The sequence below is a fragment of the Eublepharis macularius genome, chromosome 10 (assembly GCF_028583425.1).
Source record: "Eublepharis macularius isolate TG4126 chromosome 10, MPM_Emac_v1.0, whole genome shotgun sequence".
Taxonomy (NCBI): Eukaryota; Metazoa; Chordata; class Lepidosauria; order Squamata; family Eublepharidae; genus Eublepharis; species Eublepharis macularius.
The window spans coordinates 34,719,548-34,732,217 of NC_072799.1; the positions used below are offsets into that span (position 1 = coordinate 34,719,548).

The window sequence follows — 12,670 nt, forward strand, 5'->3', positions numbered from 1 at the left end:
TCAGAGTAGACAATACTGAGCTTGATATACCAGTGGTCAGTATTTAGGCAGCTTTATGAGTTCATGTCTATTTGAATATACAAACTTTCCCTCTATAGATATATTCTTGCTGTCACATCTATGAAATTTTGCTGATACAGTAATAAACAAATAGCAAAAGACATGAAAATGGGTGCTGTTTCTAGATTAGAAACTGTACTTGGATCCCATACTGCCATTCCCAAAGAGTACTTCCATCAGTTTTCATGTGTGGAAGAGCTCATCTTGTGAGTGGAACAGTATCTCTGGATTCACTCTCACGGTTTGTATCCAACCCCATTGTACATTATCCAAAGAAAACAATTACAGCCAGATCTCAGCAGAAATCACAAATTTATTAATTCTTAAATATATCAGTCAGTTCTTTACCATTATGGCAAGAAATATATATATATACACTGTGTCCCATGATAAACTGTGGTGTTTTGAAATGACAAAGGTTTAGGTGTATAATTCAGCTGGAGCATAGAAAGCTACTCACATGATTTTTCTCACATCTCAGTGTGGAAAACAGACCTGACCGAGAATAATATGGCAACACCACATGCTATGGTAAAAGTGTTTTTTAGAAAATTAAAAAAAAAAACCTTTCTACACCTAATGTTTGTTAAACATAAAATACACTTATACCACTTAAAGCCGCTTCACAAAAAAAAAAATTATTAGTTTTTTAAAAAAACAAAATGCATGAGGGAATTGCTTTTTCACAGATCCCATTGGCAGGTTAATATGGCTCAAGACATTTATTGTGAATGCTTACTATAAATATTTCTGTGGGCTGAAAATATGTATTAAACACCACCGGAAAAGATTTAGTTTCTCTTTAACGTATTAACATATGCTTACTAGGAACAACATCAAAGTGTACAGAGTAAGTTCTGCTTTTGATCGATAATCAATACAGAGACCCGGAAGTTATATAAATTGGGAAAATTTTCTCTCTGCTTTAAAAATGTCAGGTTGCTGCAAGTTGTAAATTTTAATTACTAAAAAGAACATTGATCAAAATATCATGCGCTATACAATGTTACAGAAAACTTTTAGCCCCACTGTTAACCAGAGTGAATTAACAAATGAAAATCTAAGAAAAGAACAAAAAACCACAACCCTCTATTTGATTTTTAAAAAACCAACAGAGGAGCAAATGCTTGCAGGAATATCATTACACATCAGCACAACAGAAGCAATTAAACAGTAGCTGACCAATCTGTTCTAAATCGACACTGAATATATTTCCTGCTAATTTTACAGGTATAATATATGCAGCAATGGAACAAAAGAGTTAATAAAGCGGCAATGATTATATTATTCCACACTGTTCAACAATGTCAATAAGCCATGAGAAAAATGAATAAAATTATTGTGGTAAAACTGTGACAGTACTATTTAAAAGCTGATGTCTTCCTGGTAGTTTATTTTTTTAAGGTAAGAAATTGCTATAAACAAAATGTAGACTAGTAAACTCTTGACACTAAGCTTTTAAGGCCTAACTGTCCTAAGTTATACCACACATCTTGACTAGAGCGTCAATTTAAAAAAATCCTCTACGGCTTGCTTTAATAAATGTAACTGTACATCCAGAAAATGATAAAAAAGTGTTATTTTATTTTACCCTTTTACTTTAGCCATCAAAAACTATTCTGAACCTGTTCACTGATCAGCTCTCAAACTAGAAGTATTCTTTCAAAATATGATTGTTTTTGCAGGTAGAACAAAGCTAAAGAAATATATTTAAAAGAAAAGAAACCAGATTTTCTGGCCAGACAAGAACAGTGAGTCCTGCTAGCAAGTTTTGCCTTTCCCCCCACCTCACACACAGTGACTCAGAGTGCCCTTACCTCCAGCCCACTGAAGTGCTTCTGTCTAAGCCAGTATTTCTACCCATACATCCTACAACAGCAAAGCTGCTGTTTGTAGGAATTTCATTATTTTGACAAAGCAAGAGTCTTTTAAAATGCCTGCCAGAGAACAAATAGAAAATGACACTTAAAAATGAAAAAAACCCTTCATTTCCGTAGGTTGTTTGAGATGATGTTTATGATATTTTGGCATGAGAGGTATGCTCTATATACTTTCTCATATTTTGACCCCTCCCCACATTTCCTGTCTTATTCTGCCGTTTTCAATTTGCATGGAACATCCCCTTCACAGAAGTGTAAACAAAAGGTACCAATGGAATATATAACAAAATGATTTATCATCAATGTATCACATGTAGAAACTTCACAGCTTCATGCACTCAAAAACATGCATGAAGAGGACAATGGGGTGGCCCAGATGGTAGCCAACTGATGGCAGAGTGCAGAAGATGCAGATGTGGCACCGTGGACATTTAGCTAGAAGGAAAAAAGAGAAAGAGGATTATTTTAGAGATGCTCTAATTTTATGCTAATTACTAAACATTTCCAAAAGAACCTAAAAATGGCCCGTTTCTGGTAAATAGCCATGTTGGTCTGCAGTAATAGAGCAAGAGTCAAATTCAGTAGCACCTTAAAGACTAACAAGATTTCCAGTTATAACTTTTCGTAAATCAAAGCTCCCTTCATCAGATTCAAATATGATTCAAATATGAATGGAGATCCCTGAGCCCTTACATTCCAGGCAGCTGGTGAGACAGGTACTGCAAAGAAGGGAGTCAGGATGCAAAGGTCCAATGAAAATGTAATCAGCTTGATTGGAGCAAGGGAAGAAATGTAGAAAATTAGCATCTGTAGCGAGATAAGAATCCTACATCCCTAATTCAGCCCTGGGAGGGTGGGGTCTAGTGTTCCGAATTTGTGATTGAATTCCAGCAGTCCTATGTTGCAATCCCCAGTTGGAGCTTCTGTGTTTGAGGACTGCCACTTCTAGGTCAGCAATGGAATGTCCTGGAAGATTAAAATGATTTTTGAGTGTTGTGCTTTGTAATGTCAGATGTATGCCAATTATTCTTTCTGTGAATTCTTTTGACCTGTTTGTATGATGTAGGGACTGGTAGGGCACTATTGACATCTGATGGCATCTTGAAAGCTTATACTCTGGAAATCTTGTTGGTCTTTAAAATGCTACTGGATTCAAATCTTGCTCTAAAAATGGACAATAATCTTTTTATTTACTTCCCCCAATAAATCACACACACAAACATTTTCATAGTTAAACTGCTGTATGCTACTGTTTAAATTAAGGTGAAAGTGATGCAATATATATTATGAGCATGCTTATATTACACAATTTGTTCAAAGGTTGTCTGAATCCATATTAGGCTAATAATTCAGGGAGTAAAGCCACTACATGTTAATTTGTTTTTGTTTTGTTTTGTGCAACGACAATTCATATCCACATCCTTTATGCCAGACACTAAATTCTGGTTTAAAGTAGTTCCAGGAAGTAGCATGTTGTGATGTCATTGGTCTGTGACATGCCAAACCATTTCTATAACTGGTTACTGTATTTCTGCAGCTGGTGAACATATGTTTTCTGTATTGTTTTGACAAGTAGAGAGGAAAATTGTACCGTTCCACTGAATCTCCGGATCTCTCATTGTACATAGATGCCTGGTTAAAAAAATGGGTCTCGGTTGTTCACATCAGTATTCTGCATTAAAATCCAAACTTTGTTCCATTCTATGGCATATTATTCCCCTATGCAATTTATCATCTATATGAAACTGGAAGAGGTCATTCGGAGATTAGGGATGAGATGTTATTACATGCTGATGGCACCAAACACCATTTCATCTTTTCATGCAATACAGAGGAGGCTTGGAGAATCCTGAAAAGCTGCTAGGAACCAGAAATAGGTAGAGTAAGTGTTTATAAACTGAAGCTCAATCCAGAAGAGAGAAAAGTATTGTGGCTAACTACTTCACCAGACCAAGGAGGCGGTGTTCCAAATGGAGGTGCATTAAGATCAGGTTTGCCGCTTGAGGGTGCTTTTAAGGTCCTGCTTTATGGAAGTTCATGAATGTTCAAGTGGTTCTGTACCATGAAGCATATTCACCAAGGTTGCGTCAGCTGTGTCCCTTTCTGGGAAGAGATGACGTTGTCATCTACCCTTTAGTAGTATCCAAGTTTGACTATCACAGGGGCAATTGTTGAGAAATGTTCAGAATCTTCAAGGGTGCAAAATACAATGCAGGCCACAGGCTTGCTACAATAATCATATTACTTCAATCTTGATTGGCTTCCAATTTGTCCCTGGGTAAAATTCTAGGTGCTGAGCTTCAACCTATAAAGGCCTATATTGTTCTGCTTGACCATGTGTACTGTGCCACAAATGCTCTTTACTCTCTTTGTAATAAAGAGCTAGAGTGTCCTAAAATGTTGGGCTTGAAATAGAAAGACACAGGCTCCAAATATCATTCAAACATTGTTAGTGGTGATTTCTACCAAAATAAACCAACAAAATTTTTTAGGAGGAGAAGCAAGGTGACTACAAAGGATGGGCAGGAAGAAAGAATGGAATAAACAGTGGGAACAAATATGATGGAAGAAAATTCAGGATTAGGTAAGAATACAAAGACTGGAATCCATTACTTACTTGATAGGTACTGTTGGTGATCCTGAACGGTGGAAGTGAACGTTTTGCCATTTTCCATCACGGCGGTGCCAGACCCGGGTCTCTTCAGACTGCATAGTCTTTGGCATTCCACTTCCATCCATGTATTGTGTCAACCGTATATACGCAATGCAGGCAGCATCATCACCCACAAGGTGGACATGAGGGTTCAGAATAATGGTGTGGATTGGCTTGTTGCTCTTGGACAAAGCTATGGAGGGAAATCCCATGTTGTATAAACTGGTAAGGCACAAATAGATATAGTCCAGAGAAATGTAGGCAAGATTAAAAGTTCTGGTTAAATATGGTACTTGAGCACTAATGGATCATAAGCACATTTAATGTTTTTTTCGCATCAGATCCCATGTTAAATTACAATACATTTTTAAAGAAACCTGAGATCTCAGTTGATGAGGCAGGAATTCATAGGTCTAAGAACCCATCTCATCTTGGATCAAATACAGCATGCTAAGAGTATTCAAAGTGTTTCATTTATATTTATAGTTTTAGATGGGTAGCCATGCAGGTCTGCAGTAGAACAGCAGGATTTGAGTCCAGTGGCACCTTAGAGACGAACAAGATTTTCAGGGTATAAGCTTTTGAGAGTCAGAGCTCCCTTCTTCAGATACCTGAAGAAGAAGGGAGCTCTGACTCTCAAAAGCTTATACCTTGAAAATCTTGTTCGTCTCTAAAGTGCCACTGGACTCAACCCTGCTGACATACATTTATATACATTATAACAAGGCTGTAATGTAGGCCAGTATTATTATCTTGGATATTAGCTAAGGCAAGGGAGGATGATGCTAATAGTCAGTAGCTTGTCCAAGTCCACAGTGGATTCAAAATTGTCAGTGAACAACAGTTCAGTCATGGGTGACACTCTCATACTGAATTCTTGCTACACACAAGGGGTATTCTCTAGGCAATTACCATATTTCTTTTCAATACCATCAAAGAACTATTAATTTTCATTACTGTTTCATAAACTATTATTTGAACAGGAACATGGTGTTGCTATCACTGACTTGCTTGTGGTATACAGAGAAACATAATGTGCCTTCCTTGATAAAAAAAAAAAGCAGCCCATGTTCCTTATATTATAGCTGGTTCAGGCATTGACCCTTAACAACAGGAATTATATGCTTCAGCACAGAAAAGCAAGCAGGTCTCATGAGACCAAGCTGTGTTTCTTACTTTTAACAATAGAAAAGTCTTTTAAGGGTGAGCTGGAGCTAAAAAGGCAGTGAGAATCCTGTCATAACTTATTTCGAAACAATTTTAGGAGCCATGAGGACATATCCAGGAGATATTGTTAATAAATTACCTTCCCCCCTCTCTTGTTGCTAGTGGAAAACTAAATTGAAAAATAATCAACACACACAGTAAGGAAACAGGCCAGTTCCTGATATTAATATGTAAAGAAATCAATTGGTATTAACCCATTAATGGCAGTTCTTCTAAAGGTTTTTAGTTATGTGCAATATTTTGTCCCACTTGAAAGCTGAACTGAACTCCTTTTTACAATTATGGAATTTTACTATAATAATTCAATATATTTATTTAGCACAAAGGCTTCAAAGCGTTTCACACTGCCACAACAGGTAGCTTATGCAATATCTAGATTGCTTACACATGATTTTAAGTAAAGTCTTCTTGAAGTGAATCCTAAAAGTTTGTCTTTGTGAATCACAAAAGTTTTCTGCACAGTGAATGTTTTGTCAGAACTACCATCATATGACAAAAAGCAGTGTCACTTCTCAAGCATGCAATACATTTCTCTGACAGGGTAAAATACTGTCTTGTATTTTGTAGGACGATATTGAAACAAAATGCTCACCACACCGAACTAAAATGGTGCAAGTCAACTTGTAACAATATCACCACATCAAGAAAGAGTGTGGGGATCAGACAAGACTTCATTACTTGCTGCAGCTACCACCACGGCAGGCTAACTCCTCTTTGAAGTCAAAACAAAGAAGCCACATAGATTCCAGTCTTGAGAACTGGTTCAGGACATGCCTGGATGCTTTGCTGTCTTGTGCCTGAGGGGACTTATAACTGGCTTTCAGAAGCATGTGAAAGAGAACCCTCAATTAGTTGTTTTGATTACATGCCCTTTTTGCCTCACAATATATCTAGCTATTTCAGGTGCACTGTGCCCTATCACATTTCTATTCAGATACATAAATAATATTAAGGGTTTTCGGCATGCTAGGGTGAATAGTTGTTTTGTATAAGCCTTGGATCCCCTCTAGCAATTTTAACTTCACTTTCCCATTTTTAAATATATCTATTCCAAATGAGTTTTGATTGAAACAGAGGCAGCAAAAGGGAGTAATATATTCCAAGAGCAAGATTTTAGTTAGAGAGAGGCCACTGCAAGCAAAGGGTGCTTTATGAACTCACTGGGCAGCTTTGAGCAAGTTACCATCTCATAAACCGAGCCTACTTCATATGGTTGTTGAGAGGACTATATGGCTTTACCCAGGGCTTTTTTCCTGGGAAAAGAGGTGGTGGAACTCAGTGGGTTGCCCTTGGAGAAAATGGTCACATGGCTGGTGGCCCCGCCCCCTGATCTCCAGACAGAGGGGAGTTTAGATTGCCCTTCGCGCAGTGCGGAGGACAATCTCAACTCCCCTCTGTCTGAAGATCAGGGGGCGGGGCCACCATCCATGTGACCATTTTCAAGAGGTTCCGGAACTCCGTTCTACCACGTTCCTGCTGAAAAAAAGCCCTGGCTTTACCAGACATAACCACCTTGAGTTCTTTGTAAGAAAGGCAGATACAAACATAATAAGTCAAGGAACCAAACTGAAGCACGGGAATGGAACCCCTTCAGAACCAAAGTGAAGCAAGCGGACCAACATCACACTAGGGAATCACATCCATTCTACCCAAGCCAAACTGAAGCAAGGGACAATGTATTTGAAAGACATAGCTACTATGAAAAATGTACCGTTCTCAAAGTAAAACCGGTGGAAGTCCATCCCCTCTACAAGATTCCCCAAAGCTTCTGGTTCAAATGAGGTAAGACCTGGATCACATATCTTCCTATAAGACAGGGAAAAAAATCTCATTGCAACAGCTGTACAAATTACTTACTGATATTCCAACTATGGCACTGGGTTCTTTTCTTCCAAAATAAAAGGCATCTTCATACCATGCTGAAATGTATAATTTACTGAATTTTACAGCTTTGATCCTGTTATATCTCGATTAATGACACACAGGCTTAATACGAAGTAGATCATTCTGTATCTTTACTGATGTAACACTGGCTGGATTCAGGTGACTGGAAACCATCATGGAAACTTCATTTCTTCTATGTGGTATCTGGTGGGTGCGCAACTCAGTTGGGCGAGCGCAGTTTCTGTGATCATAGTGGGTTGGATCCAGCCAGCTTTTTCACTCAATCTCATCTCCTTTCCTTCCTGCACACATGGCTTCTGTCCAGGCACAGCCTTTTGGGTGCTCAAAAGGGGACCACTTCCTCCCTTTTTTGCCAGTGGAAAATCTGGTTGGATTCAACCCAGTGACTTGGAAAGAAATGTTGACATGAGTGTGCAAATCACAGAAGCTGCATATATAGCTCTCACAAGGAGATGCTGGTTGATACAACTAGTACCATTACATAATCCAAACTGGGTTGTGAGCCTACCGGTAGATCCCTCCCTACCAGCAATTTATGAATGTAAGAGCATGAGAAGCATGCACATGTTATTTGATTGAGTCTACAAGTTACCATTTAAAGAATTCTACATTCTTGCATCTGTGCAAACAAGCTGCTATCACTATCTGGATAACTACTTTGCAAGTCTAAACGCATTCATATCCTTTTTATGGCAATAAAAAAGAGAGAGAGAGAAAGCATTGCAACTTACGTGTAGGCTTCAAAATCCCCATTATTGATAGCTTCAATCAGCTGCTCAGTGACCTTGATAATCTCCTGCTTACGAGCTGAAGACAAGATAAAAGACAGGAATACAATTAGAACAAGATGTAAAGCACAGTGGAAACCAGCAGAACAAAAGGCTGCCACAGTCAGAGTAACAAAGCCAAAGTCATTGAGATTTCTTCCTGATCAATGTGATTACTTTTCATTCAAAATGTGCCCCCCCCCCTCCATTTCCACAGTCTGACGGGCTTTGGCACATTTGTCTGTTTGCAGACACGCGCGCGCACACACACACACACAAAGAGAGAGTTATATCAGTGATCCATTTTCTATTTGTACGGAACTTTTTAAATCTTTTGTGAAAGAAGTGCATTGGCATTATATGAACAAACCTTTCATGAGCCACACAGATCCAACAGAAGAGACCACTTGAACCTGAACTCCAAGAGACTTATACACACTCTCCAGCTTCATCTTAACTTCAGTGACAAGGACTGAGCATTCCCCTGAACTGCAGAAATATAATTCACCTGGAAATATAAACTATCCATATGCTCGCAAATTTGTGAGAATATGACGGAATCATCATCATAAAGATGGAGGGAGCCTAGCTGGTCCTTGTCACACTTGGTTCCAGGCCTCCTCTTGACATCTTCTACTCACCCCTGGCCCTGGCTCCCTAATCCTACACTGTCACATAGCTCAGCTTTCTGACAGTAGCAGTTTGGGATGTCTCTCACATCCACGTGTCCATATTCTTTATCTTTTCCTTCTTGTCCAGTTAAGTAAGTGTTTAAACAGCATTGGCCCCTTTCCTTACTGTGGGATCTATTGGTTGCTAGGCACGCAAATAGGGTGGGAACTGGCGTAAAGACTGATGATGTCACAAAGGGATACAGACGACTCAGTGCAAGGGAAAGCAGGGCTATTACCCTGGCCAGTTTTTAATGGGAAATGACATTGGAGGAGCTCTCTCTCTCTCAAAGACAGTTGCCAAGAGGCCTGAAGAAAAATGTACTCTCCCCTTTACTAGAGGCTTAATATGTGGTACTGGGCAGCTGAAGCATTTCATGGCATAATGCTAAATAACATCACCTGATAAATAATATCCCATTAAGCCTCTATTAAAAGGAGAGAACATTTTTCTCCAGGCTTCTTGCCAACTGTATTCCCAAGGGACGCCAGTGGATGGTTTGTAGATAGCACAGGAAATTTGAAATGACTATAAGGGATCCTTTGGCTTTAAGTGAGTGAGCTGTGGTACAATCTTCAGGACTTAGAATATATATAAAAAAACCCGTGAGATCACAGAGCTAAAAGACCTCTGCTATTAAAAACAGTGTTTTGTAACTCTGCAACTTGATTTTGAGAGCCCAAAACGCTCTCTGTTGAAATAAGGGCATCTGGTTTGGAACAGTACTAAATGTTCTTGGTGTTGGGATGAAGGAACTCGAAAGAAACAAAATGTGAATGTGCACCATTATATGTAATATTCCCAAAACACACATCGCATGATATGTGACTGTAAGTGCATACTTAAGACAATACAATAGACACAAAGGGAAACCACCAAAAAGCAATATTCAAACTGGAGCAATTCTTGCTTTCTACAATTCTAGATAGTAATTGCCCTTGATTTATGACTATCTGTAATCAAAGCTGCCCATTCCTACATATTCCATTATGAGTAGGTACACCTGACAAATTCTTGAAAACATTTGTATATGGAAGAGATGGATTGAAATGTCTCAAAAGCTGAGACTATTTTGGCACATCTGGATGAGAACAGGAAAGTCTACAGGGCCTGCTAATGGCACATGGCCATGCCTGCTAGCTTCTCCACTTCTACTCTGTCTCATGAGATGAGATAAAACCATGCAAATCATGGAGGAGGGGGAAGGGGTCCATAATGTGCATGTGTTACAGTGCGAGTTAGACTGATCTTGCCTCACAGTTTGGACTCAACTTCTAGCACACTTGTAAAAAGGTTGGCTAGCAAGCCACTGAACAGATGATGTTACCCTGTCTTAGTACCTTATATGCAAACTGGGAATCACAGTAAGTTCTCATAACATTATACAAATTAAGAACTGTTCCAATTTGCTTAGTGTTAAGCAATTCACACACAAGTTTGCGTGATTTAAAAGCATTACTGCAGGTTTGTCTTATTCACCAGATGTTCTGTAAAACAAATATCCCAAGGTATACATAGCTAACCATTCACCACACTGTGTCTCAGCACACCATTTCCCTCACCACACTCACAATTTGTTAAAAGTGCAAGCTTGCTTTCATAATTTTGCTGTCTCTGACATGCATGGTGCAGTCATCATCTATGCCACAGCACATACAGGAAAGCCAGAAGTGGAAGCCATCTTTTCCAAAGGAACACTATGAATTGTGAGTCTCAGCTTAATTGTGCTGGGCAGTAACTGAATCAGTCTCATATTTCTTTGGCTTCAACTGCACCAACATTTGATAAAGCTATATTGGCTGACCTGTTTACTAGAACACAAAGTACATCCAGGCAGAACCCTACGTGGTCCCAACAACATCAGTAAATGAAATTAAGGAAATCTTACTGCCTTATACAGCTGTCATTATTTGTTCAAGACAGACATCCTCGCTTCCAGTTCTGATAACATCTATGAAAGAACATTTCAATGCTGGGGTTTGGCCGGAGAGGGAAGCAGCAGCAGCAGCTAAGCGATCAGCTTTCTAATTTACTTAATAAGCACCTTTGTGCCACACATCAACTGCAGCACACCCATCCAATTTCACTGGCCATCCCTTTCCTCTAGCTATCTTTTAGCTCATATGCAAGTCTACCAACTCAAAAAATATTGTTCTGAATCCTGAGAAGTAGCAGAGTGGACAGGATGTGGGGAGATTCATTTTCTTACCCTTGCCTGAGTCCTGAGAAGCTGACCTATGAGTTTTATGAGAAGAGGCAAAAATTGGAGCAAATCACAGCATGGTTCATGAGCCTTCAGATGACATATTGGTAGAAGCCAACGCATGCTTAGGAAGAGCAGGGATCAATGTGCTGGCCATGCAGTTGCTAGAATGTGGATATAGTACCTACAGCAGTACAGTGTGTAGGCTCAATTCCCATGAACAGGAACGCTGTTTTTTCCCCATCGCAGGAACTGAGGCCAGCCTCTGAATTTAAGTATACTCAGTTTTGACCAGTTGAGAATCAGATATATTGATGTACCGCAGAGCAGTGAATGAGAGGATCACAGGCATTAAAAACACAAGATTTGCCATGGTGAACTCCATTCAATCTAGTAGCTGCAGCCAATCAGAATTCTCAAGGAGATCCACAAGAAACATTTGATGGGGTTATCTGTTATTAATCCTCAGCAGCTAGCAGTCACAGGGCCACTGATGACATACTAATTCTAATAGCTTGCCAGCTGAGCTGAGCAATTCCAACATGTTTCTAGGTAAGTAAACACAGACTTAGGGTTGATTGGGATTCAATTTATCCATTTTTTTAAACACAGAGATATCTTGTGCCCACATTATGGTGACTGTGTATAGGCAGGGGAGGGCCCAAACAATAATTTCTTTTTAAGTGACTCGGCTTTTTCATAGGTATGGCATTGGCAGGTTGAGACTGTACACCAGTTTAGGATTTCCTGTCTGAAATATGATCAGAAATACAGAGAAAGTGCAGAAGGAGATGAGCCCGTGAAAGGATATCGGGGGCATGCAACACAAAGTAACTTCAAAAGAAATCCTCAAGGTAGACCACACCTCCCTTCCATACCTTCCCAGTCTAGTGTATTGAGCCATGTAGCTTCTGCCTGGGCTATCTTTTCTCCTCGTTGCAGCTCTCTTCTAGTTTCTTTCCAGTTTGTCAATTTTTTTTTTTAAAGATTTCCTAACATGAACACAGCATCCCCCAATTAATTCCAACTCTTTTGTTACTACTAACTGCAATGGCTTTTTGCACCAAAGTACCCCGTTGTTCAGCTCCACTCTGTTTCTTTTATAGTCTGATGCACCTTTACTAGCAATGCTGGAGTTCAACCTCACTTGTTATGCATTTGGCTTTTTTCCTCTTGTGATCTTTGAGTTACTTCTAATTACCAATGAATTATGTTGAGTTACTTCTAATTATCAACTCATTCTTTTTCTTTTCCTAAAACGTCGGCAACTCTGAAGACAGCTGTCTATGCTTAAATCTCACCA

The 12,670-nt window shown here is 39.2% G+C and overlaps 1 protein-coding gene across 14 annotated transcripts in view; it reads right to left on the minus strand.

Moving 5' to 3' along the window:
- Positions 1-355: 355 nt before the first annotated feature.
- Positions 356-12,670, minus strand: part of CAMK2D (calcium/calmodulin dependent protein kinase II delta) — a 196,632-nt gene continuing 184,317 nt past the window's right edge. For 9 of the 14 annotated variants that reach the window (XM_054990284.1, XM_054990282.1, XM_054990279.1 and 6 more), the window contains 4 exons: positions 8,457-8,532; positions 7,532-7,626; positions 4,558-4,786; positions 356-2,375 (listed from right to left, as the gene is read on the minus strand). In XM_054990284.1, the coding sequence (XP_054846259.1) occupies positions 2,372-2,375; positions 4,558-4,786; positions 7,532-7,626; positions 8,457-8,532 (404 nt within the window). In that variant the 3' untranslated portion in view covers positions 356-2,371. Of the gene's footprint in view, positions 2,376-4,553; positions 4,787-7,531; positions 7,627-8,456; positions 8,533-12,670 lie in introns of those variants that run through there. The other 5 variants (XM_054990288.1, XM_054990286.1, XM_054990289.1 and 2 more) reach the window with 1 other exon arrangement.